Source organism: Eucyclogobius newberryi, unplaced genomic scaffold (assembly GCF_026437365.1).
Source record: "Eucyclogobius newberryi isolate DKJ021-1_F unplaced genomic scaffold, fEucNew1.0.hap1 SCAF_12, whole genome shotgun sequence".
Lineage (NCBI taxonomy): Eukaryota > Metazoa > Chordata > Actinopteri > Gobiiformes > Gobiidae > Eucyclogobius > Eucyclogobius newberryi.
In genome coordinates, this window is record NW_027315746.1 from 25,878,853 (window position 1) to 25,902,631 (window position 23,779).

The 23,779-nt window shown below is 40.3% G+C and overlaps 1 protein-coding gene across 4 annotated transcripts in view; it reads left to right on the forward strand.

The window, feature by feature from the left end:
• The window catches only part of asic1c (acid-sensing (proton-gated) ion channel 1c), a 150,156-nt gene that overhangs the window by 97,148 nt on the left and 29,229 nt on the right, over positions 1 to 23,779 (forward strand). The window contains exon 1 of one of the 4 annotated variants that reach the window (XM_072441696.1): positions 5,222 to 5,800. The exons of the other annotated variants lie outside the window; for them this stretch is intronic. Within the exon in view, the coding sequence (XP_072297797.1) occupies positions 5,276 to 5,800 (525 nt within the window). The 5' untranslated portion in view covers positions 5,222 to 5,275. Of the gene's footprint in view, positions 1 to 5,221; positions 5,801 to 23,779 lie in introns of those variants that run through there. 4 annotated transcript variants of the gene reach the window in all.

The following is a 23,779-nucleotide window of genomic DNA, read 5'->3' on the forward strand; positions in this document are numbered from 1 at the left end:
GTGATAAATTTCCTCATTATTTATTGCATAATTCCTGTTCTCTGTAAAAGGCCAGCTGCATATGCTTTCAGAGAGGCCTAGTTTCTGATAATTGCTATTAAAAACCTGGTTGGCACGGAGTTTAGAGGGGCTGTTTCATGTGCTGTGTTTAGATTTTTTTGTTTAGATTTTATTTTTTATTTTTTAATGTTCTTGTTAACAGTTTTCTAAATAGGATAAACAGACTGTAAAATTGTGTGGGAAGCTGTGCCATACATCACTTTGAAAAGACTGAATATTCTTGGGTTGTGGTTTTCTCTTAACAGCTCTAAAGTGGTCTGCCCCAGTGGAATGTATTCTGAGCTGAATGAGGTGCCACACTGCTGCACTGACACATCACCGCGCATGGACAGGTGTGCTTATTTTGGCCAAATATACTTTTACACTGAGATAAATATCCCGGAGAGCTCTGAGCTAACATCCCCTGCCTTGAGAAATGGTTCTCTGGAGAATATTGGGCTTTCTTCACAAATGAGAGTATGTGATCTATTTGAAAGATTTATTGCCTTGGCGTGGCCAATGGGTTCGAGCTTAGAACAGCCAACAGCTGCACAGTCAATGTGAAGGAAAGTGATAAGCTTTATAGAGTCCCGTCCAGGAGTCTATGCGTGCTGGGAATGTGCAAATCCTTGAAAATTGGGCGATTAAGCTTTTAAAAGACATATTAAAGAAGTCAAGGGAGTCAGTTGTGATTTATAGTTAGTAGACAGCATTTGATCAATTGTAATGATGCCTATATTTTTCCAAGGGTGTTGTAGAATAGTTGGACAATCTGGATTTAACACAATTTGAGACATGAACTGTCAACATATTGTGGTAGTATTTACCAATCAAGTCTGCCTATGCTTCTGTTGTAGGAGTTTTATCATCTCTAATGACATAGATGACATTTTTGAGACGGATTTATGTTTGGTATGTCAAATGTTATGTGATGTCAGTGTGATAAATATCATTAAACAGTTTTAAAAAGCACTGAGTTATATATTTTGTAAAAGTTATTTTGATTCAAAACATATTTTTTTTATTATACAGAATAATTGATTTAACTTTTCTCAATCATCACAAATCATCTCTGTGTATCCTCCATCCATCCATTTTCTACCGCTTGTTCCCTTTCGGGGTCGCGGGTGACTGGAGCCTATCCCAGTAACTTCGGGCTTTAGGCGGGGTACACCCTGGACAGTGGCCAACTTGTCGCAGGGCCAACACAGAGACATAGACATTACAGACAGTTCACGCTCACATTCATTCACTAGGGCCAATTTAGAGTCACCAATTTTGCCTAACACATGCATGTCTTTGGATGGTGGGAGGAAGCCGGAGAACATGCAGACTCCACCCAGAGAGATCATGTGATATTGGTCTGGTCCGGGAATCGAACCCATGATCTCCTTCTTGGGAGGCAAGAGCGCTAACCGCCTTTGCCACCGTGCACCCTCTGTGTATCCTGTTCAATAAATATTTTTTTGTCTGTAACTTGACATGGATAGTTCATAAACTAGTCTCCCCGTCTAGGTCACTGTCTAAAGAGCAGGCACTCTGAGAATTGTGACACTAATGTCAAATAGGCGACCAGAATAAGAATGGTCATTGTGTTGTATATGTCACTTTGGATAAAAGTTCAGTTGCAGAGCTGTCCCCAAAAATGTCATTTTAAGAAGCCTTTGGGGTGCGTTCATCATGCGCTATGCATTTGAATAAGTTTATTTGCATATTTATCCCAGACAGGCTTATTGATGTGAAATGTGTCATTACACTTTTATGTCAATTCAGCACTTTTCTACTTGGCCCCTTTTCTCGCTCTTGATTTTGGAAAGGCTTAAAAAGGCCCTTCCCCATACTGAGGAGGACAAATTTAGACAACGTTTAGTCTTGGAAATGGCTCTTTTTGACATTTTGGCATGAAATTTTGATGCAACAGCAATAGATTATAAAGTCTCAGTACAGTTTATGTATGAAACTTTGACTATAGAGAGCATCGATAGAGCTGCTCAGTGGTCTCATCCCCATTTCACGCTATATTATCCTGTCTAAGAAAGCCCATGGGTCAAAAAAGTCCTTAAAAAAGAAAGAAAGCAAGCGTCAATAGAAAACAGAAATGTGGTATTCGTTGTTGTTTTTATGTACATACTTTAAAATATGTAAGTGTGCCATTAGTAATCTAGTAAAATGAAAAGAAAAATAAGTTGTGGCCAAAATTTGAGGTCCATCACTAAATATTAGTTTTACAATCCAAATGTTTGATTTTGAGTTGATAAAGGAAGTTGTGTTGTTCTTAACTGTGTATATAATGACAGTGTATTGTAGTTCCACATCATGCAGACTTAACTTTCTTAAAACGTAGCAGGGATCCTGATCGTAATGCCTGCAGATATCTGTATCCTTGCCACACTCTCTGTTCTCACACTATGTTTTCAAGCCACGATCGAGCCCAGATGTACTGAATGGTTGATCTACTGAGGCAGTACATTAACCGGCACACCTTACTTAGAGCGTGTGGGAAAAGTCCAGTTTATTGATTGAGTGCCGGTTCCCTCAGAGTGCACCTATTACTTACAGAAATGTGCGGCAACTACCTTCTCACTGTAACAACAGATACGGCTAAATGGACCGTGGCCATTCATTAAGATAAAATGATTTTCCTTCAGCCGATTATCGTACAATAGTCCTCATGTGACTTGGTAGGAAAGTTTCATTCCTAAAAGCTGACAAAGTTGTTAAAGCAAACAACAAGATGTTTGCTTGTGGTTCCATGATATCATTATGCTACTGTGTACCTAATCAGCATTTGTTTACTGCACATTTCTGTTTTATGATAAAGTGGCTACTTAAGAGCTAATGCAAACACATAATTAGCACTCATTTCTAAAAGTCACTTTTATAGCTGGGTCACTACAGCTGACTGTGTTTTTGTTTTCATTTGAGATTATTCAAGCTTGCAGGATGTAATATCAGCAATGCAACACACTGTAGCCCACAGCGGTATCAATAAAATATACAGTTTGCTGCACATATTGGGGATTACAGATGCTGAGTTTAGTCTGTTGCCCGAGGGGAAGCGGAGAGGAGGTGAGATAGTGGTACAGGATGTGGAATAATTTTGTAGTGGTTTTGGCACAGGGCATGGATGAGAGAGGAGCAGCAATGATAAGGTAAGAGTGCATAAACAGACATTTTAATATATTTTGAAAACTATATATAGTACTGTATATAGAAACTTTTAAAGACTAACATATGATTACAATAGAGGGGTTTGTTTATATTATGAGGAGTGGGAGGTCCACCCCAATCATTTTACCAGACAAAATAATCTGTTATGTATTTTATTTTTCTGTTGAGGTTAACTTCTAAGCACTAACTCATTTGGCATATTTATAAGCTTTCAGCCCCAAATTACATCTGATGTATGTGCAACAGTGTGCCCAGAAATGCACTTATAATGTTTCTTTTTTAATAGAAGATATGAAAACAGAAGCGTGTCAATGCCTTTTAAAGACAAAGACAAAGATCTAAAAGTGTCTCAGAATTCAGTTTCACATCAGTACCTCATTTAGTTTGATTTTAAGATGACAACTTTCTGTGAAAATCAGTTTGCGTGATGACAGATGCTTATCACTGTTTCTTCAAATAACCTGCAGACAAGTGTAGAGAAGATACACCTTTGTCAATGAGCCCAGACATACAGTATGCAGGGGATCAGATTAATAATTGATGCTGTTACAAAACGTCTTACAGGAAGGCTGCAGCAGTGCACAAGAGTCACTTATGCAACATTTATGTTTTATCTGTTTGTTAATCAATTTGAATACGTATTTTCTTTGCCCAATGATTGCCACATTGCGGTGATTTAACATCAACTTTCATATAAAGCAAATTGACAACGGTGTCTATTAAAAATAGCCTATTTGCGAAGAACGGAACGCTTGGCTGTAACTAGCGCATTAGCTTTCCTGCACACAACAACACGGTAAACCAAACCATGGAGAAAAAGGAATTAAAAATGGTATTAATATCATGTTCATCTGCTCTGCTCCTCCTCCTGCTGCTCCTGCTCCACCTCATGCTCCTCCTCCTACTGCTATTCCTCCACCTGCTCCTTCTAGGGCTCCTCCTCCTGTACTGTTGCTTTAGAGCTTTGTTGTGTGTAGCAATTGTTTTAGTGTATAAAGTGCCAGATACTAAAATTCCCTATATAATTGGTTTCTTGCCCTATTCATTCTGATAAGCTTTTACTGAAACTGTTCGTCAAACACAGCAACAACAGCTTGTTGTTTTAAAATAAATGTGATGCTAATTGGGAATTTGTTGAATTTGGTGCCTATGATGTGTCCAAATTTTTGAAGACCTGAATATCAAGAACCAACCAGATTTTCAGTTTGATGTCTTTTTTGACCAAAAAGGCTAATAAGTAGGTCTAGTCTCTCACTGTGTATTTATACAATCAAGAAGAAACAAACTTTGCAAACCTTCAGAGTCGAACCACTCACTCACTTAAAGGGCACATATTATGCAAAATTGACTGGTTAGAAAATCCTCACACCTCCCTCTGTCAAAATGCCAGAGATCCCAGCGGCACTCTTTCTTACACAGCATTGGACACTGGAGGCAAGGTGGGTTAGTGTGTCTTGCCCAAGGACACAACACCTGGCATTCCAGTGGTCTCTCATCCAAGTACTAATCAGGCCCATTCCTGCTTAGCTTCCGATATCTGACAAGATAACCATGGCCACACGATGCTTTCCCTTTAAGTACTCTTTTGGGAGTGGCAAATAATACTATTACACACAGTACACATTGGGTGTACTGAATTAATGTAATTAGTCTGTTAAACCGTTACCTCAGTTTAGTTGCATTACAGTATTTTTTCTACAGTGCTTAATCACTTTCATTTGACTTTAATTTCCCTATGTATAGCTACTATCAGGTTAAAAAAAAATCGAATACGCTATGACCATCCTTCCCTTTAGACAAACCTTTACTTCCCAAAAGTAACCTGATCTTTTGCCCTCTCTGAACTGGATTGGTTGATCAAAAATCCGTGTCCACCTCTCAGCAGCAGATAACATCCCCCTTCTGTCTCATGGGTGTGAAGCTGAAACTGAACCCTGTCTGGTGCACCCTCCCTTATACTCTTTGTCTTTGGATGCTAGCTCCATTAGTCAGAAGGCCACCACCACTGCAGTACTCACCCATTTTTTCTCACCCATTTTTTCTGCCACTCTTTCACAACATAAGCATGGGAGTGCCTGAAGAAGAAGCTCCTCGTCCCCCATCTGATATCACCGTTTTTGGGGCAAACTGCACCCTCCACGGCCTAAGTCACATCTTTTTGCCCGGTGGAGTGACCCTTCGACGACTGCTATGGGCCGCAGCCTTCAGTTCCTCCCTATCCATCTTTCTGTTGCAAGTCGCTGACCGTGTTATCGAATACTACCAGTACCCTCATGTCACCATTCTGGATGAAATGGACAGCCCCGAGATGTATTTCCCAGCAATCACCCTTTGCAACTACAATAGTTTTCGCAAATCCCAAATCCGACGGAATGATCTGTTTTGGATGGCGGGGCTCTTGGGTGTGGAGCAAGGAGACTTCGATGACTTCATGGCTGCAGTGGGACAACCAACCGACAACACCAAGTTTTTCCCTAGCAAGACGTTTAACATGCTGGAATTTGTACAGAGAACTAGTCACAACATTGATGAAATGTTACTTGACTGCAAATATCGAGGAAAAGATTGTGGCCCAGAGAATTTTACTACTGTAAGTATCTCTATTAAGTATTTATTTGCCTAAAAAGGATGCGCGTATCGGATTTGTAGCATCAATTGCATACAATACACATATAAATTGTTGATGTACAATAGAAGTACAGTTTGAAAGAAAATAGGTTGTATAGTCAGACCAGAGCATTAAAAAGCTCTTGAAATGTCTGCTATTTGGTTGGCCACATCTCGTACGTAGCAAAACAGAATGAGTCAGCACTAGGGATTTACAATTCAAAGTAAACAAGCAGTTAACATTTCTACTAATGTTTGATTTCACTTTTTTATTGTTGTGTACAAATATAAGTTCAAGTTGTGTTTCACAAAAATTTTTTTGGGTCTAACTATGTGTTTGCCATGGAGGACAGAAAACATTGCAGAGGAATACTAATGCGCTTCATCTTTGTTTACAAGATGCGTAGCCAAACACAATAAGACCCCTTGTCTTTGTGACGGCTCCGCTGTTTGTACTGAATCAGATTCGCCATCTCCTTGTCAGGATTTGATTTCGAATTCATTGTAATCCTTCATACAAGTGTGGTTATTTTATAGATTTGTGCCATATGGCTCTGCAAATCTCCTCTGACATCACACATCATACATTATGAAGCAAACATATGGTGTTTTCAAGAGCCACTGAATTTAGCATTTTTAGGAAATACATGAGAAATGTGATTGCTTCTTTTAGTAGCAATGATGGCTAATGTTTAAGTCATTTGTCAGTTTCCCTCAATAAGACATGCATATTACCAAAAACAGCCTATTGTATGCTATTGATTGTTTCTTTAACTCAATTTAGTCTAAATTTAAGTCACTTAACAGAGGCATTAAATCATATCAGCAGAATATCTAGCAGACATGGGACGGATTGTGTTTCAATAAAATGGACCATTGATTTGAGTGTTGAAAGTCTAGTACAGTATTAGTAATGGCATGCTTCTCAGATTGTTAAAGAAGAAATTTAAATGAATAATAGAATATGATTTTGCTGTCGAATAAATTGTCAACCTGAAATGAAGGCTAATATTTGGTGTGATACAACCAAACAATCTGACATCTTGTTTGGAGTACAATGGCTTTCAAATCCTGGTGACAAACACATGGCAGATTTGATATGGCAGTAATCTATCAGGTGACCTTGGGTTTTCTCATGGCACACTCAAAGGACAAATTTCAGCTAAATGTCAGAAACTAGAGATGCAGGCCTAAGTATAGAGGCGCTTCATTAAAGATTCATGGGACTGCCTGGATCCCTCTCGCTGGCTTGACAATCTGACTGCGAGGCTGCTCATTGGAGATGTGATAGAATGAGCCACCATTATACACTTGGGCACCATTGACACGGCATAACTCATGACACACAATAACAACACAATCACTTTCACTTCTTGTGTGTAGATTAATATAAATGATACATACTGTATATTCAAGATGCCTTTGTCATTAATCTACAACATTTTTCGTAATCAATTTGAATTAAAGCAAAACAGAATATGATATATTTCACAGCATACTAACTTAACAAACTTGGTCTTCATCAATGATAATGTCAAAGTTGGTGGTCTTGGGGAATGTTCCACATTATGAACTTATCTCTAAGGATAGAAGCAGGTGGCCAAATTACAGAAGATGATGATGAGAAGAGATGGTCCCACTAAGAATTGATCATTTTATTGCAATACTGTGAGACTTTGTAGGTAGAGATGTAGGGACCTGCAGATGACCTCTGAATGTTGCCATGGTGACAGGAATGCGGGTCGTATTATCGTAGAACCCACTCCTGGAGATTTATGATGTTTCTGCATACAGAGCAGAGAGTTCATGTTTTGAACGTTGGGAAAAACTTTTTCCATCAAATGACTGTGTTGGGATTAAAATGAACTCACAGAGACACTTTCTCTCCAAAGACAAAAGCTAAAACGCTAAGAAGACTATGCAGTTTTTGTAAACAATCATCTGATTGCAGACTTTGTCCACAAGATGACTTCACTGTACATAATGTTATTGTGTTCTGCATGTTCATTTAACTGGTTTATAACAGGTCTTGTGAATATTTTTACCTTTGTGGCCTAATGTTAATGCTAAACAATGGCTGCATCATTCCGGATCGTTTTTCTCTGATCAACTCTGACTCATCATGCGTGCTGATTGGTCGAATACTGGTGCAAAACCAACACCCCAAGGGTCTGTGAGAGAGAGAGAGAAGACAGCTCAGTTCCATCAGAGGAGGTCCATGAGATAGTATCTCGGGAGATGAGGGCTCATATCTGGCCTAGCTAAGTTACCTACTGAACAAAGACATTTCGGCGACACGCCCGCGGATTTTCTTTCCCATAAATAAGAATTCTGTGCCCTGTTTTTAGATGTGATTAAAATTGCATCACGCAAACTTAAGCAAAAGACCAACTTTTCTAGTCTGCGACAACACTTGAATCCAGGACAGTCTCTTCGGACCAGCCTCATCGGTAAATTAAGACAGTCCTTTTTATCTGAGGAACGCCTCAGAGCCAAGGAGAACGCAGATCACTAAACCTGATCCAGTGCTTCTTTGGCCTGACACGTCAGCCTGGAGCTCCAGAGCAGCGGTGCCCAGCGTGTGGACCGAGCTGCAACGTGACCCCTGAGTGAACCCTGGAGGCGACACAGACACATAGGCTCTCGGACACACTCAGGCCCATATCTTCAGGATCACGATTACAGCTTCTGGTTCTGGTCGGATGTATGCATTTAACAGCCTGGCTGATATAATATAATATAATATAATAATATTATCTAGAATTAACTCTAACACACAACTAGATAGATCTAGAACAATCATGTCTAGCATCTCCATAGACTCATTTGCACATTCCAAATTCATATTTATCTGTTTAATTGTTTGGTCAATAAATCTTCATAAACCACATTTGGTGAAGTGTTCATTTCCAGAAAAGGGGGTCAATGTCACAAACCTTCAGATTTATATGCAATATATTTAATAAATTAATGAATTTGAATATTTTATTATAGAATTGTTAAATGCCTAATCCATGGTTGGTGCCCCAAGTTGCTCCAATAAACTAATATAGCTTGCCTTTAATTACAGAATCAACAATTGTGTTAATGTCTCACAATTATTGATCTGAGGTCATTAGCCAAAACCTACACTGAATTTTAAATTATACAATTATTCATTGGTCTGTGTGTTTGTGGGATGCATTTGTTTCTGTAGTAACCAAAGTATTGATGCTAGAAGAGGCTTAGCGAGACTACAGTGCATGAAGGAACAGATGTTTCGTCTAATGAGCTGAATACGGCTGCACTAATATTAAGAAATCTCAGAGAAATGTAAGGCTCCCTAGTGTAATTATTCCCTCTCCTCAAAGTAATCAAATACTTTTGGGTGGAGTGTGGTGAAATATAGGACTAGCAGATGGTAAATGCATACAAGTTTGTCTAATGTTCATATCATTCTACATTGGCTTGAATGTCCTTGAACTAATTATTTGCAGAACATTTTGTATAAAAGGCATGTTACATCAAACCTGGCAAAATTAGAATAATAATTGAATCACTGCAATTTTAGTGCAATAGAAATTATCATCCATTAAAACTTGGTGTCCTGAATGAATAAATCTTCTATTGAAATGCATACTATTGGTATTCTTTTGGACAAGATACTTAACCCACCTTTCCAGTGTCCATGTCATACACACTGGTGTCCGTGTGCGAGAGGAAATACCGTTCAATGGATGGGAAATGGCCATGGGTACAATATGACGAGTTTCCCATTTATGTTCATTAAAATGTCCTGGAAAACAAGAAAATTTGGAATGTAGTTTTCTTGGATCAGCATTTGGCCTTTTGATATTATGACTGCAGGCTTTTGGTTGTAGCTTTTATGACCAATTGTGACGATTAAACTTACATTTCATTTGAAGGGATCCATTTTCACTCCCCATTAACTACCATTTAACTTGTATTAATTCAGCTGAACAAAAGAGAATTGACTAGAATAACAGATGACAAATAACCCATTGTTTTTCTATCTGAAAGAGTCCAGTTCAACATCACAAGCAGCGGACTCTTTGTCCAAACAGCAGGCCATAACTCAAACTACTGTTGATTGGTTGAGTCCTTTAACACATTTCTTTTCATTAATTTAAGGAATGTGATATTGTCTATTTCTCCTGCAAACTTTGCAATCGTAAAAGCAACCACATCTCATTGCCTCTTTATCAGATACATTCGTCTCAGTGAGTGATTCATTGTCTCATTAATGCTAAAAAAGCCCTTCACTTTGCTCGTCCCACTGCTCTGTATTAAACCTGGAAGACTGTCTCGGACCAAATAAATCATCAGTGTCAGTGAGTTTGCGCAGCCTGAATGCTGAAGATGGAGTAATACACTTTCAATCGATCACTAGCTCTGCGTCTCAACAGCATCCTACACATTCCAAACTATCTGCCCTTATCTCATGTGTTATAATGCCACATCCTGTCTGTCTCTTTGCTGGAATCAAAGACAGCATTGCGTCAATAAAGCATTATGGTGCAATCGTGCGTGTGGTCCTCTGCTGCAGGATGCGACTGCGTGGGGTCTGATATAGCATGTTTAACATATAACATCGTGGTGAGTTGTTGTCGTGTTTCGAGTTTCAATCCAGCCCAGTGTTTCCACTAGGTTTACTGGTTTGGTAGGGGAGGTTTGGCTGCGTACGTGCACTCAGTCGACCGTACGCTTAAACGCGTTTTAGGAAAACAATATATATATATATATATATATATATATATATATATATATATATATATATATATATATATATAGAGGTATGTAGTTGTTAGTAGTTTGTATTATTTTCACTGTCATTTTAAAATCTCAATGTAATTGTGGTAAAAAAAAGCCTTAGAAACATGTTAAGGGCTCTGGGCATTTGTAAGTACTTAAAGTACATTTTTCATATTTCATGTCAATTTTATATTCACTTTTCTGTATGAATGAAACTCAAGTTCTCAATTAAAATACATTAATGAATTAATTATTATAAGTTTTACTATTTTATATATATGTCTTACTAACAGCTTTATCTGTACTGCTAGATTTCACTTGCCTTTTGTCAATGACAAATTGCTAGTAAGGATTAATACTGATTTTAGTACTATCCACTCACTCAATTTTAACTTATTCTCGAGCTTGGACAGTTTTGTTTGCGAGAACCAGCGCAGCTCCCGCTGCTTTTGAAGGCAGGTCGGAGCTCGGAGTCGCAAAACACAAATGGATCAGTGGGAATCAGGGACTGGATTAGGCAGGTGAAGCATGAGAGAAAATGCGGGCTGGATTTCTATGAAAACAGTAGTTTCTTATGGAGAAGCAGAACAGGTGTTACGGCGCTGTTGGCGAGGCGCCCCTCCTATTCAATGGTAGGGTAATAACACTCATTACGTTTACATGTAAACGAAAAAAACAAATTGTTGCTTTAATCCGATACAATTAGACATCTTCATGTGCATGTTAACATCTTACTCCGATAGAAATCGGCGTTAAAAATCTCCGATTGAGACACCCAGATTATGCAGTTGTGTTCGGTTTCCTCGTTGCATGTACACACCTTAATCGCACTGAAACTAGACAAGGCTTGTGCGCATGCTTCACAGCCCACGCTGACGTGTGACCCCGGAACAAAACGACGAAGACATGCTATTGTTGTAGCCCTCCAACAGCATACGCCGTTCTTGTCTCCCTCTCGAAATCACCATGAACACCAGGGTTAGCGTGCACTTTGTCTGCACAATAACTAACACGGGCATTACATACGAGATGAACAAAGCTGTACGACTATCCATCTTGCTGTTGTTCTAAAATGCACATGACAGTTGTTTATATGTGACGCAAAAGGTCAACCGGAATGGGGGGGGCGTATTAGTCGGCTGAAACGACGCATATCACCACCTAGTGTTAGGTGGACGACACGTTCTTGTCAGGAATTCGACTCTCTCGTCTGCGTGTATACTTGGACAAGGACAGAGCTTGTCCAAGATGTTAAAACCGAATGTTATAAAAAACGTTTTTTTCGTAATCATGTGAACACGCTGACTGTAGACTACCTGTGCTATGTAGAATACTCAGAAACACAGGGACCTGCCTCTAGCTGGCTGCATGTGGCTCCTCTCCTCCAGTAATCTCCTTTTCCTCCGCTCCTCTGCTTTCTTCTTCGTTGTCGTAAATCCATAGAGCCTACGTGATTTCTCCCCTCAGTATTCATCAAGTACATCCACAGTTGCATCTTGATGTGAAAGTAAAAAGTGAAGCTATGCAATCTCATGATAAAGGCTGAATATATCCATGAGAAATACCAGCAAAACTGATTTTCTGCTGAAAAAACAAGTTTTGTCCAATATTTTCCCGTGTTGATGACTTAAAAAATATTTTTTTCCCGTTTTATCTTTTGACTGGCTATATAAATCTCATTCAACTTTACTCATACCACCAAAAATAGACTTAACGTATTTGTGCCGCAGTGCCTCTGGCATAGACGGACCAGAGACGTGACGCAATGGTGTGTGCTTATTTACTTTTAACACATTATTTATTTTGCAACAGACGCGTGGGTAACGCACCAGAGAAGCAATGGATGTGGTATTAATGAGATGGGGCTTAGTTGCCAGGTCTGAAGATTTTCAGCACAATCTGTTTTTTTTTGTTGCTGGGGAAAATCTGGCTTGGCAGGTTGCGTTGATGTTGGACTGTTTTAAAAATGTTTACATATTACATCACTTATTTGGGAATTTCCCCACAAATTTTGCACAGCCGTCCTCATAGTAGGACGAGACGCGCCCGTAGAGTGAGCCTGCAGATAAACAACGGAGGACAGAAAGGTTAGAGTCAGGGGCCCGGCTCTAATCAAGACTGGTGCCGTGCAAACGCTACTGGGTATCAATAGAATAGCGAATGGAAATAATACAAATATATTTGATTCCAAAAATAGCAAAAGGTAAGGGGACTAACCTGTAATAAACCAGATTTTAAATATAGGTTTTGGTTTGTGTATAATTAAAAAAAAGAGAAGAGATTATGACAGAGACAATGTGACAATAAATAAAACTGAAAGAGACCATATGTAAATGCATTGACCACAAACTGTAACAACAACAACAACCACAAAAAAATATTATTACGTTTTTGAGAGCACTTTGGGCAACACTGATCTGGGGTATCTCTGATATTATTGCTGCCCCATAATCTATAGTCTTTTGTGTTGCAGAATGTATATACAATACTGTAGTATTGTTTTTTCTGAACGACAGTATTGAATAGATTTATGCATTGAATGTATGCATGCTTTTCTGGTAAGGTGCTTAGACAGTTCAAGTGATTTTTAAAGACAGGAAAGGACGTCTGGGAAGAATTATGGTTTAAAAAGACAGAAGTTGAAGGACAAGTCAAAGCTGAGGTAAAGTGGAGACAAAGGTTGTCCGTGCAGGGGGAGGTGTGAATGAGAGCTGCAGAGTGGAGTTCAAATTGAGGTGGGACTGAGACACTTAACTGTCATTCAGCCTGACTCTGGATCCTGGCCAGAGCTCTGGTGCATAACCAGAAGTATTAGCAGAGATTCAAAATGACATCGCTACCTCAAGCATACAATGGGCGGGATTAGAATTCAGCCTTTCCTCTATGTAAACACAGTGAAATAAAACAATGTGACTGGAGGTGACAGATCACATAGCACATACTAGCTAATGTGTTTGGGCTATTACTCAGTGCCAGAGCGGTCTGGTGTTACTGTAAGTGCACTATTGGCATGAAGATCAATGGCCCTGCTGGAGGAATACTCAAGGTATTTATTGAGCAAGCAGTTTTCGCTGACTTGCACATTGGACAGCTGATAGTAGCACAAGCACATATTGAAGGTGCCAGTTGACAGAACCTCTTAAGATAATGAGCTTGTTAGGTTGAGACACCCAACACAACTGAGACAATCGAGCTGTAATGTAATGGCATACATTCTCTTTGGGTAATGGCACAAGGCCATATCCAAACAATAATGTATTAGATGTAGAGTTGGGTAATTTAATATCATCACACCTTCCCCTAATTTACTATATAGATGTATAGTATAATCACCTATCCACCTCCATCCAACCTCTCGCTCTCACCTCCCTTTGTACATACTTGTCGGCTCCTGCCCACTGCCACCTCGCTTTGCCTTATTTATCATTTTAAACCTTAAAGCTTCGTTGTGAAACCTTATGTACAGTTATGCACCGAAGAAGAGTTATTCTTTTCTCTTTTGTGAGACCCATAGCATAACATACACCAGTAGCGTGCAGTGGTTTTCAATTTCAAGCAATATGTGAAAGCGTAACTTGACCTGTTACAATATTGAAATATCTTTTGATTTCAGTCAATATGACCTGCTAATGCTCCTAATTTAACAAATGACCATTTTCAACTCTTTACAACAATTACATGCTTTGAAATTCTGAGAAAAATATAATAATTTGCGTAATAATTTAATTGCTTTGGAAGGCAGTGTACTTTTTAGCAGCGAGACTTCCCTCGTTCTCCACTTAAGGAGGGCTCGTCTTGAAGTGGCAATACAGTCGAAGCGCTGATCCGTGGCAAAAAGAGGCAAAAGTGGGCGGGCGGATTTAGTTTAATATGTTATACGTTTTTTACATTGTCATCTAGGCTTTTCAATTTAATATTTGTTGCCTTTCTGTAAATCTTTTGTTGGCCTTACTAGTTGGGCTGGTGCTTTTACTTTCCTCTAAAATGACAAAACTCAAACAGGGACTTTTGCAGAGAAAACTTCTCTGTTCACTCACAAAGCACGTGTTGAAGTTCTTATAACAAAATAAAGACTTGTCAAAAAGACACTTAATTGTTTGCTGGACTCTTCCCGAAAATATTCATGAGGCAGAGTAGAACTAAATACGGCTGCAATGTACCGCACTCTGGGTTCTCTGCGAAGGAACAATTCACTCATAACTTTCACAGATTAAACTACTTAAGGCTCCCTAAAGATTCAACTTGCAGCTCTAATTAAGTGATTAAGGCAAAGTGAGAAAAACATTGATGTTTGTCATTCCGTGTGCTGGACACAGCCATTTTTCACATCGTCATCATTAAAGACATTATTAAAGAAGAAGATTTATCGCCCAGCCCTACAAGCACTTCACTTAAGTCAAAAAGCACAACTGGATTATAAAAGCACAAGAACACAACTACTGATATTAATGGGCAGATTTAGTTCTCATGCTATCCATGGGTCTGGTCCCCAGTACAATACAATTAGTGAACAAGATAGATGGCCATGCCCTGTCTGCAGCTTTAAAAAATATGAAAAGTGTTTTATACATTTCTGACCAAAAGATAGAGTTAGAATGGTTTTAGCTTGATCAGAGTTGTTAGCAGTGCCATAATGCTAAAACTCCTTTTTGCTCCCTGGCACAGAGAAGATAGAAACAATATAATCAGTTTTTCCAATGGTGAAAATGTATATGCTATCCATAATACTTATAGATCTCTAGTGTATGCTATGAAACAAAATCTGTATGGTGATAAAGCAAAAATGACTCATGCCCGCACATCCTGTCCTTTTATCTTAATTTCTGCTAATGACTATATTTAGATATCTACCAATGGGACCCTATTTATCCTTTCTCGTCCAGTTAAATATCCTCATGCACCCACTGACTATTGTATTTCCTTTCAAGTTGAGATTTCCCATAGCACTATTCACAGGGGAAAACGTCCGTGGAAACTGTAAATTAAGCATTTAAAGTCTGATGTGATGTGATATTGCTATGAAGAATCTAAAAGGATGTAATTAGACTTTTGCTTAGCTGCAAATACTCAGGATTGTTTTGTGTGTGTGTGGAGCTCCTTACCCCTGTGCTACTTCTAACCTTGGCAAATGCTAGCGTTGCTTAACTTTTTTGGAAAGAGTGGCAAAAATTGGGCTCAAGTGACAGATACCAAGGAAATTTGAGGAGCCAGTTTATCAAAGTGAGACTGCTGGTCTGTACGCTCAAAGCTTGACTGACGTGTTACTTTTATATTTATTTTTCCACTGAATTTAGCTGTGAACAGGACAAAGGGAGGAGGAAAGCATGTGTAGCCGGGAGCGCTTGTATTTTAATGATACAAGCAACATCTAATGTAAGTGGAAGTACGCAGGCAGATGGTGCATTATTACGTGCATGTGCTGTATCAAAAGAGTGCCACAATGACAGTATTTACATTAAAGGTGTACTGTGTAAAATGTGATATATTTAAGCAGTCAAGGTTGAATTAACATGTTATAATTACAGCGTGTCTTGGACACTCGGGTGAAGAGAGGGGCAGAGTTATCAACCGATCACCACCTGGTGGTGAGTTGGCTCCGCTGGCGGAGGAGGAAGCCGGACAGACTTAGCAGACCCAAGCGCATTGTGAGGGTCTGTTGGGAACGTCTTGTGGAGCCCTCTGTCAGTAGGGTATTCAACTCGCACCTCCGGGAGAGCTTCTCCCATGTCCCGGGGGAGGTTGGGGACATTGAGTCCAGTGGACCATGTTCTCCGCCTCCATTGTTGATGCGGCTGCTCGGAGCTGTGGTCGCAAGGTCTCCGGTGCCTGTCGTGGCGGCAACCCCCGAACCCGGTGGTGGACACCGGAAGTAAGGGATGCCGTCAGACTGAAGAAGGAGGCCTATCAGGCCACTCTGGCTTGTAGGTCTCTGGAGGTCATCGACAGGTATCGGCAGGACAGCGCGAGCCGCGGCTCGTGCTGTCGCAGAGACAAAAACCCGGGCCTGGGAGGAGTTCGGGGAGGCCATGGAGGAGGACTATCGGTCAGCACCAAAGAAATTCTGGCAAACCGTCCGGCGCCTCAGGAGGGGGAAGCAGTGCCTCACCAACACCGTTTACGGTGCGGGTGGAGGCCTGCTGACCTCGACTGGGTATGTCGTCGGACGGTGGAAGGAATACTTTGAGGATCTCCTTAATCCCTCAGTCACGTCTTCCGAAGAGGAAGTAGAGACCGGGGACTCAGAGGCTGGCTCATCCATCACCCAAGCTGAAGTCACTGAGGTTGTTCGCAAACTCCTCGGTGGCAGGGCTCCGCCCTGAGTACCTAAAGTATCTAGATGTTGTAGGACTGTCTTGGTTGACACATCTCTGCAACATTGCGTGGCGTTCGGGGACCGTGCCTCTGGACTGGCAGACCGGGGTGGTGGTCCCTCTGTTCAAGAAGGGGGACCGGAGGGTGTGTTCCAACTACAGAGGGATCACACTCCTCAGCCTCCCAGGTAAGGTCTATTCCAAGGTACTGGAGAGGAGAATCCGATCGATAGTCGAACCTCGGATTCAGGAGGAGCAGAGTGGTTTTCGTCCCGGTCGTGGAACACTGGACCAGCTCTATACCCTCCATCGGGTGCTCGAGGGTTCATGGGAGTTTGCCCAACCAGTCCACATGTGCTTTGTGGATCTGGAGAAGGCTTTCGACCGTGTCCCTTGGGGTGTCCTTTGGGGGGTGCTCCAGGAGTACGGGGTCCGGGGCCCTTTGCTCAGGGCTGTCCGGTCCCTGTATGACCGGAGCAGGAGCTGTGTTCGCATTGCCGGCAGTAAGTCAGACCTGTTCCCAGTGCATGTTGGACTCCGCCAGGGCTGCCCTTTGTCACCGGTTCTGTTCATAATTTTTATGGACAGAATTTCTAGGCGCAGTCAGGGGTCGGAGGGTGTCCGGTTTGGGGACCACAGGATTCCATCTCTGCTGTTTGCAGAAGATGTTGTCCTGATTGCTCCATCAATCCCGGACCTGCAACATGCACTGGGACGGTTTGCAGCCGAGTGTGGAGCGGCTGGGATGAGAATCAGCACCTCCAAATCCGAGGCCATGGTTCTCGACCGGAAAAAGGTGGCTTGCCCTCTCCAGGTGGGTGGGGTGTCCTTGCCCCAAGTGGAGGAGTTCAAGTATCTCGGGGTCTTGTTCACGAGTGAGGGAAAGATGGAGCGTGAGATCGACAGGCGGATCGGTGCAGCGGCTGCAGTGATGCAGTCGCTGCATCGGACTGTTGTGGTAAAGGGGGAGCTGAGCCGAAAGGCAAAGCTCTCTATTTACCGGTCGGTCTACGTTCCTACCCTCACCTATGGTCATGAGCTTTGGGTAGAGACCGAAAGAACAAGATCGCGGATACAAGCGGTCGAAATGAGTTTCCTCTGTCGTGTGGCTGGGCGTTCCCTTAGAGATAAGGTGAGGAGCTCGGCCACACGGGGGGAGCTCGGAGTAGAGCCGCTGCTCCTCCACGTCGAGAGGAGCCAGCTGAGGTGGCTCGGGCATCTGTTCCGGATGCCTCCTGGGCGCCTCCCTCGGGAGGTGTTTCAGGCATGTCCCACTGGGAAGAGGCCCTGGGGAAGACCCAGGACACGCTGGAGAGACTATGTCTCCCGGCTAGCCTGGGAACGCCTCGGGATCCCCCCGGAGGTGTTGGGGAGAAGGAAGTCTGGGAGTCCCTGCTCAGACTGCTGCCCCCGCGACCCGCCCCCCGGATAAGCGGCAGAAAATGGATGGATGGATGGATAATTACAGCTTGTGGATATTGTAGAAGTAGTACAGGAACTGCTACTGCTAAGTTCTTTGATACATGCTTTATGAGACTGGCCATTGGCAGTGCATAAATGTGCATAAAGGTGTTGGACTTTATGCAGGGCTGGTTATGTGACTCACTCAAGTCACCCAGGTTATGTGTGCTTAGCGACAATGGCCATATCTGAGCAAACCTAGTTTTAGAGTGCTAAGTACTGGACTGGGGTCATTTATAAAGTGCATGTCCACATACATTTTTACAAATGAGAGTGTATATTTAAAGTGTGTTAACTTATTGAATGTTTTACGAATTGTTTTATTGACACTTTACCTAGATAATTTGCTTTGTTTTAATGTGTTTTGTATTCAACAGGTTACTCATTAAAAAGTTTCTCTCAATGAGTTTTTTCCACCTTTATTAAAAAGATTAAAAAGAAATTAAATTAACATTTCTTAATTGCTCACCAAATATCTGGTCTGGATATCTGATCACTAAATATCTTGCCCAAATATGGAAAACGCAAGACTAAAGGAGAATTGAACCAGGTCTACAGTCCAACAACAAATAACTACGACAAATCTTTAGTCTTAATCTTGATCAGATCTAATTTAACAATTTAGCACACACAAAGAACTGGAACAATGTTGTATCTGCTAAAGACCAGAAAACGTGTGAGTAATCAATGCAACACAATTAGTCATTATTTAAAGATGTGTTTGGTTTTAAAGTTCTGCCTGACCCTTCTGGCTTTCCATATATTTTTTGTCACCAAATGTTACACACTATTTTGTATACATTTCTTATAATGCAGTGTACAAGATATGTCTTTTTCCGTTGCAACTAAGCGGATATAATTTCCAACGTCCTCATGTCATCTTCCCCCGTTTAAAACTGTAATATGTTATCAGGAGGTAATTTAGTTAAAATAATTGCACATCCGTTCACGCACTGTACAACAAAATGCTCCCCATTTTAAAATCTCCTCTGCACCGCCTTCATTTTGTTCATTTATGTGCTACATGCCAATAATTTCCCTCTTTGAATCATTTTATATGAGGCATAGCACATCACACACTTAGCCAAAAATCCATTCTTGCAGCCCTGGCATTACTCCCTCTGCATACAGAGCGACTGAGCTGTAGCAGTTCCATTTAGCAGCAGGCCACAAGATGTCTCTCTCGCCCAAAGAAGCCGCCGGTTCTCTCTGTGACAAATCTGCTGCACTCAATACACCTGTTTCTTACACAGGCAGAAATAAGATTGCTGTTGGACTTAAGTCAGAATACCTATCACAATAAGTTTAGTTTTTTGATTGTTGTAGTAGTAATTATCCATATTAAAAATGAAGAATAAATATTTTCTAATTAATTTAAGATGACATTTTTCAAATTTAAATAACTTTCAAGAAATGTAACTGCCAATTAAAGTCACAAAAGTATACTGCAGCAGCACACACATTAAAAACAAATATTTTAAATTAATTTGTGAAAACCATATATTTGATCAGTATTTATTAACCAACAGATCATTTATATAAATTGCCTATAGCTTTTGATTTTAGACCTCACTTTATGTAATACAGAAATGACCTTATTTGATTGTATGTTGCTTGGTTGCTAAATGTCACTCCAATTGAATTTAATCTCCTCCAGACAAGAACACTGTCAAGTGTCTATTGTTTGTGTAAACATATAAATCATGACACGTGGTGACAGAAAATCAGCCCATACCACCACTGGTTGAGTGACAATATGTTATCTCCAACAGGTACAAAAGGGTTTCTCCATTGCCACATGGCTCATTTTTCATGGCTGAACGGTTGCGCTATTAATCATTATGCGTCAATGAACCTGGCCTGTCATGGATGATTGGACAGTGGACAATGTTTCTGTCTTTTTAATGATGTAGGAGCTGGTTTGCATTTAGGACATGAAGGTACACTGTGGTTGAAACGGAATAGACGACCACAAAATTCACTCTAATCACGAGTTCAGTTAGCGTCGGAAAACATTGGCGATTCAGCTTGTTAGCATTCCCTGGCACTGATTAGAGTTCTCTTCTCAAGGAGCTGTGGTAAAAACTTTTAATGTGTGTAGTCTCCTGCATATTAACGAACAAGCTTGACTATCCTTAAACGTATATACAGTATTACTACTTGTGAACTTGTGAAGTTGAACTTGTGAAGTTGAATATCTGAGAAAAGGTCAGTTGTTTTAGCAGTTTGATGTGCTCAGACAGAATGCATTTGCACCAGTAAGGTGACTCATGCTGTCAAAATGTATTTTTTTTTCTGCGTATTTTTTTCTGCGTATTGTATTTAGAAGTCTATAAAGCTTTTTCTTGTGAATAAAACATTATTGTTAGTTTCATAGACCATAGTACCACATTTTTTATATTACGTACATATTATTTTTTTCATTCATGTCAGAATATCTTTGTCTGTATAAAAAAGGAAATTATTTAATCACAAAAGCATGATTTTGCAGTTGAAAGGACTAAAGGCCATACAAGTAATGTGGCAAGAGCTAATCCTGAACAAATATAGTTTTAAGGATCCCCCCATAGGCTTTATTGGACAGATGAGAGTGAAATGGGGATGAGAGGGAAGGAAGGTTATGCAGTAAGTCTGAGTCAGGATTCAAACTCACGCCACTGCAGCCGGCTCACATCAATGCGGAAGTTCTTCACTGCCCAGATGGAGCCAATCAGAAAGCTTGCAGAGTGTGCTGTGCCGTTCACGTGCACTTTGGCCAAAACTTCGCATTGTGTCAATGAATCATGAACCACAATGGCTGTAGTTTGTTGAGCCACAAATACTATATGGACAACTGATTAAAACCTGCTCTGAACAGCTAAAGTTTGGAGCTTATCCAGGGACTTTATTGCCTGACCAGCCAGTGCCAACATGTTTTGACAGACTTCTTGTAGGAAGGACTGACTGGTCAGGCAAGTGACTTTAGGCCCCTGGACAGGGGCCAACTAGTCTCAGGGTTAATACAAAGACAACCTCTCACATTAAGTGACTAGGGGCAAGTGACTTGAGAGTTGTCAGTTTATCTATCACAAAGCACAACAACAGCCTGTGTTTGGACAGTGGGGGAAGCTGGAGAACCAGGAGAGAATCCACGGCAACACAGGGGGGACATTTCACCCAGAAAGATCATGTTATGTTGGTCTGCCCAGGAATCTAACCCACGGTCTCCTTATTAGAAGGCAAGAGCTCTAAATGCTCCCTGTACCCTGAATGCAAATCAAATGGTTTGTACTCCCACCTGGACCCTGATTAGCTCAGTGGAAAGCTTGAATTGTACAGTTCTGTGTCAGGATGCCAATATTCAGCAGAATGGAGCTGAACTCTGAACTATAGAGTTATAGAGGGGTCTTTATACAGACCCCTCCATCTGAAATATTCAGAATCAAAGTCCAGAATCAAATTCCAGGATCAAAATCCAGAATGTGAACACCAAACGTTGTATTTTTCTTAGTCGCCTTTGTGAATCACTTGCTAATAACAAATTAATTAGGTGTACACAATGTTTTTACTTCAAAGCTTTCCTTTATGGATATATGTTGCACTATATTTTCTATTACAGATTTACATAAAGATGATTCATTCTTCATACAGACAAATACTAAAGATATAAATCCTTTATACCATACTGCATGCATGGTTATCGTTGTGACTCTGTTGAGATCACTTAAGCTTTAAATCGGCTGACTATTAAAACTTGTTATCAACGGTTTTGTCTTATCCCTCTGTGATGTGGAGCTAATTGGTGCCAGGATGGAATGTGGTATCAGAGATTGTTACTGGTCTTTGAAAGCAGCACCTCTTCTTAGCCCAGTCAACAGTGTCTCCTCCTCTAATGAGACCCCTGGAGTTAAGCTCTGACAGGAGACAGTGGATAGTGCAACACACTGACAGGATTTCCTAGCCAGTGTCCAACCATGGCATAGAAAGACGCTTACATACCGGAATAGATTTGTGAACCAGTATAAACCAACTGCTAAAATGCACGAAATACTTTAATCTTTTATCACATCATAATAAAAGATTACACAAAATTGTTGTGCGAAACATTCTACCAAAATATTGCAATAAGTAAACAGTTAGTAAAAAGATTCAGGTGTAGTCATCTGGACACAAAAAGACTCAAGACACATTTGTCAAAATCTGTCTTAATGTGCAATTAGCATTAATATTATATTAATCTATCCCACATCACAGGTGTGGCATATCAAAAAGCTACTGAAACAGCATGAATGTTAAACAAATTGATGTCCATTATGTTGCAGAATGGCGTTACCGGGACCCCACCCCGGTAACTCCATTGTTATGGTGCTTTTGCATATGGTTCATTTTATGTAAAGATCATCTTGTGTTTGTCGTTTTTGTATTGGACATAATTTAAGTGTATATGAAATTGTCTACATGCAGAATTGAAATTGGTTAAAGTCGATCCTTACCCTCTTTAGGTATTAAGGATATGATGGCTTCTTCTTTTTTGGATCTGATCTTTTTAAGAGCCCAGTTAAAAGTTGATAAAAGTGTCTTTTAGAGCTTTATACTACTCTGAGGTGAACCAGTCACTCCCGGGTCATTTATTGTTTTGTGGTTTTTTAATTGCAATTTGAATTTCAGAAGCTGTTATTAAAGCACCTATTTTTTGTCGCGTCTCATTAATCTTGCCTCTTATCTTTTTACATTCCTGTAGCATTTGAAGATCCTTGTTTTTTGGTATATTATTTAGCTTCTGACAGCTTTAATTTGTTCTGTAAATCTTTTAGTTTTTTCTGCCTTCACTTCTTTTTGGCCTGAGTGACAGCAATTACCCCGACCCTCAAAACTGCCTTAACTGCATCCCAGAGATGGGGAGAAACTTCCAATGTTTCCCCTCCACATAAGTCTCAATGTCATTGACTAGACTAGCATTAAATCTCCAAAGTTTTTTGTTTTTGTTTTTTTGTTTCTCTTCCAGATCTAGAGTGATGTATAGGAGCATCACTTAGATCTGTTGTACATATATCTACCTCTGAAATTAGACCTATCTTTATTAAAAATAAGAAATTTGTTGGAAAAATTTGTATATTGGCGGACATCAGGATGTCAGATCTATAACTTTAGTATTGTATAGAAAGTGAGCTCTCTACCTGGGGGAGCATATACATTTAGCAAAGTAAATACACTTCCATTAGTAGTTCCTTTGACCAGTACAAATCTTTATCTTTGTCTTCAACTCTTTTCAAAGGCTTTTCTGCTTGATTTCTGAGGTTCGAAGTCGTTTAAATGGGTTTCTTGTAAGGACAGTTTATGATGATCCATTTTTCTTTTCTCATCTTTGTTAATATCTTTCACAGCTTAATTGGACTCAATATGCCATTAACATTAAATATGCTTTTTGTAATTTTTCACATGCCATTGTATTAACCATA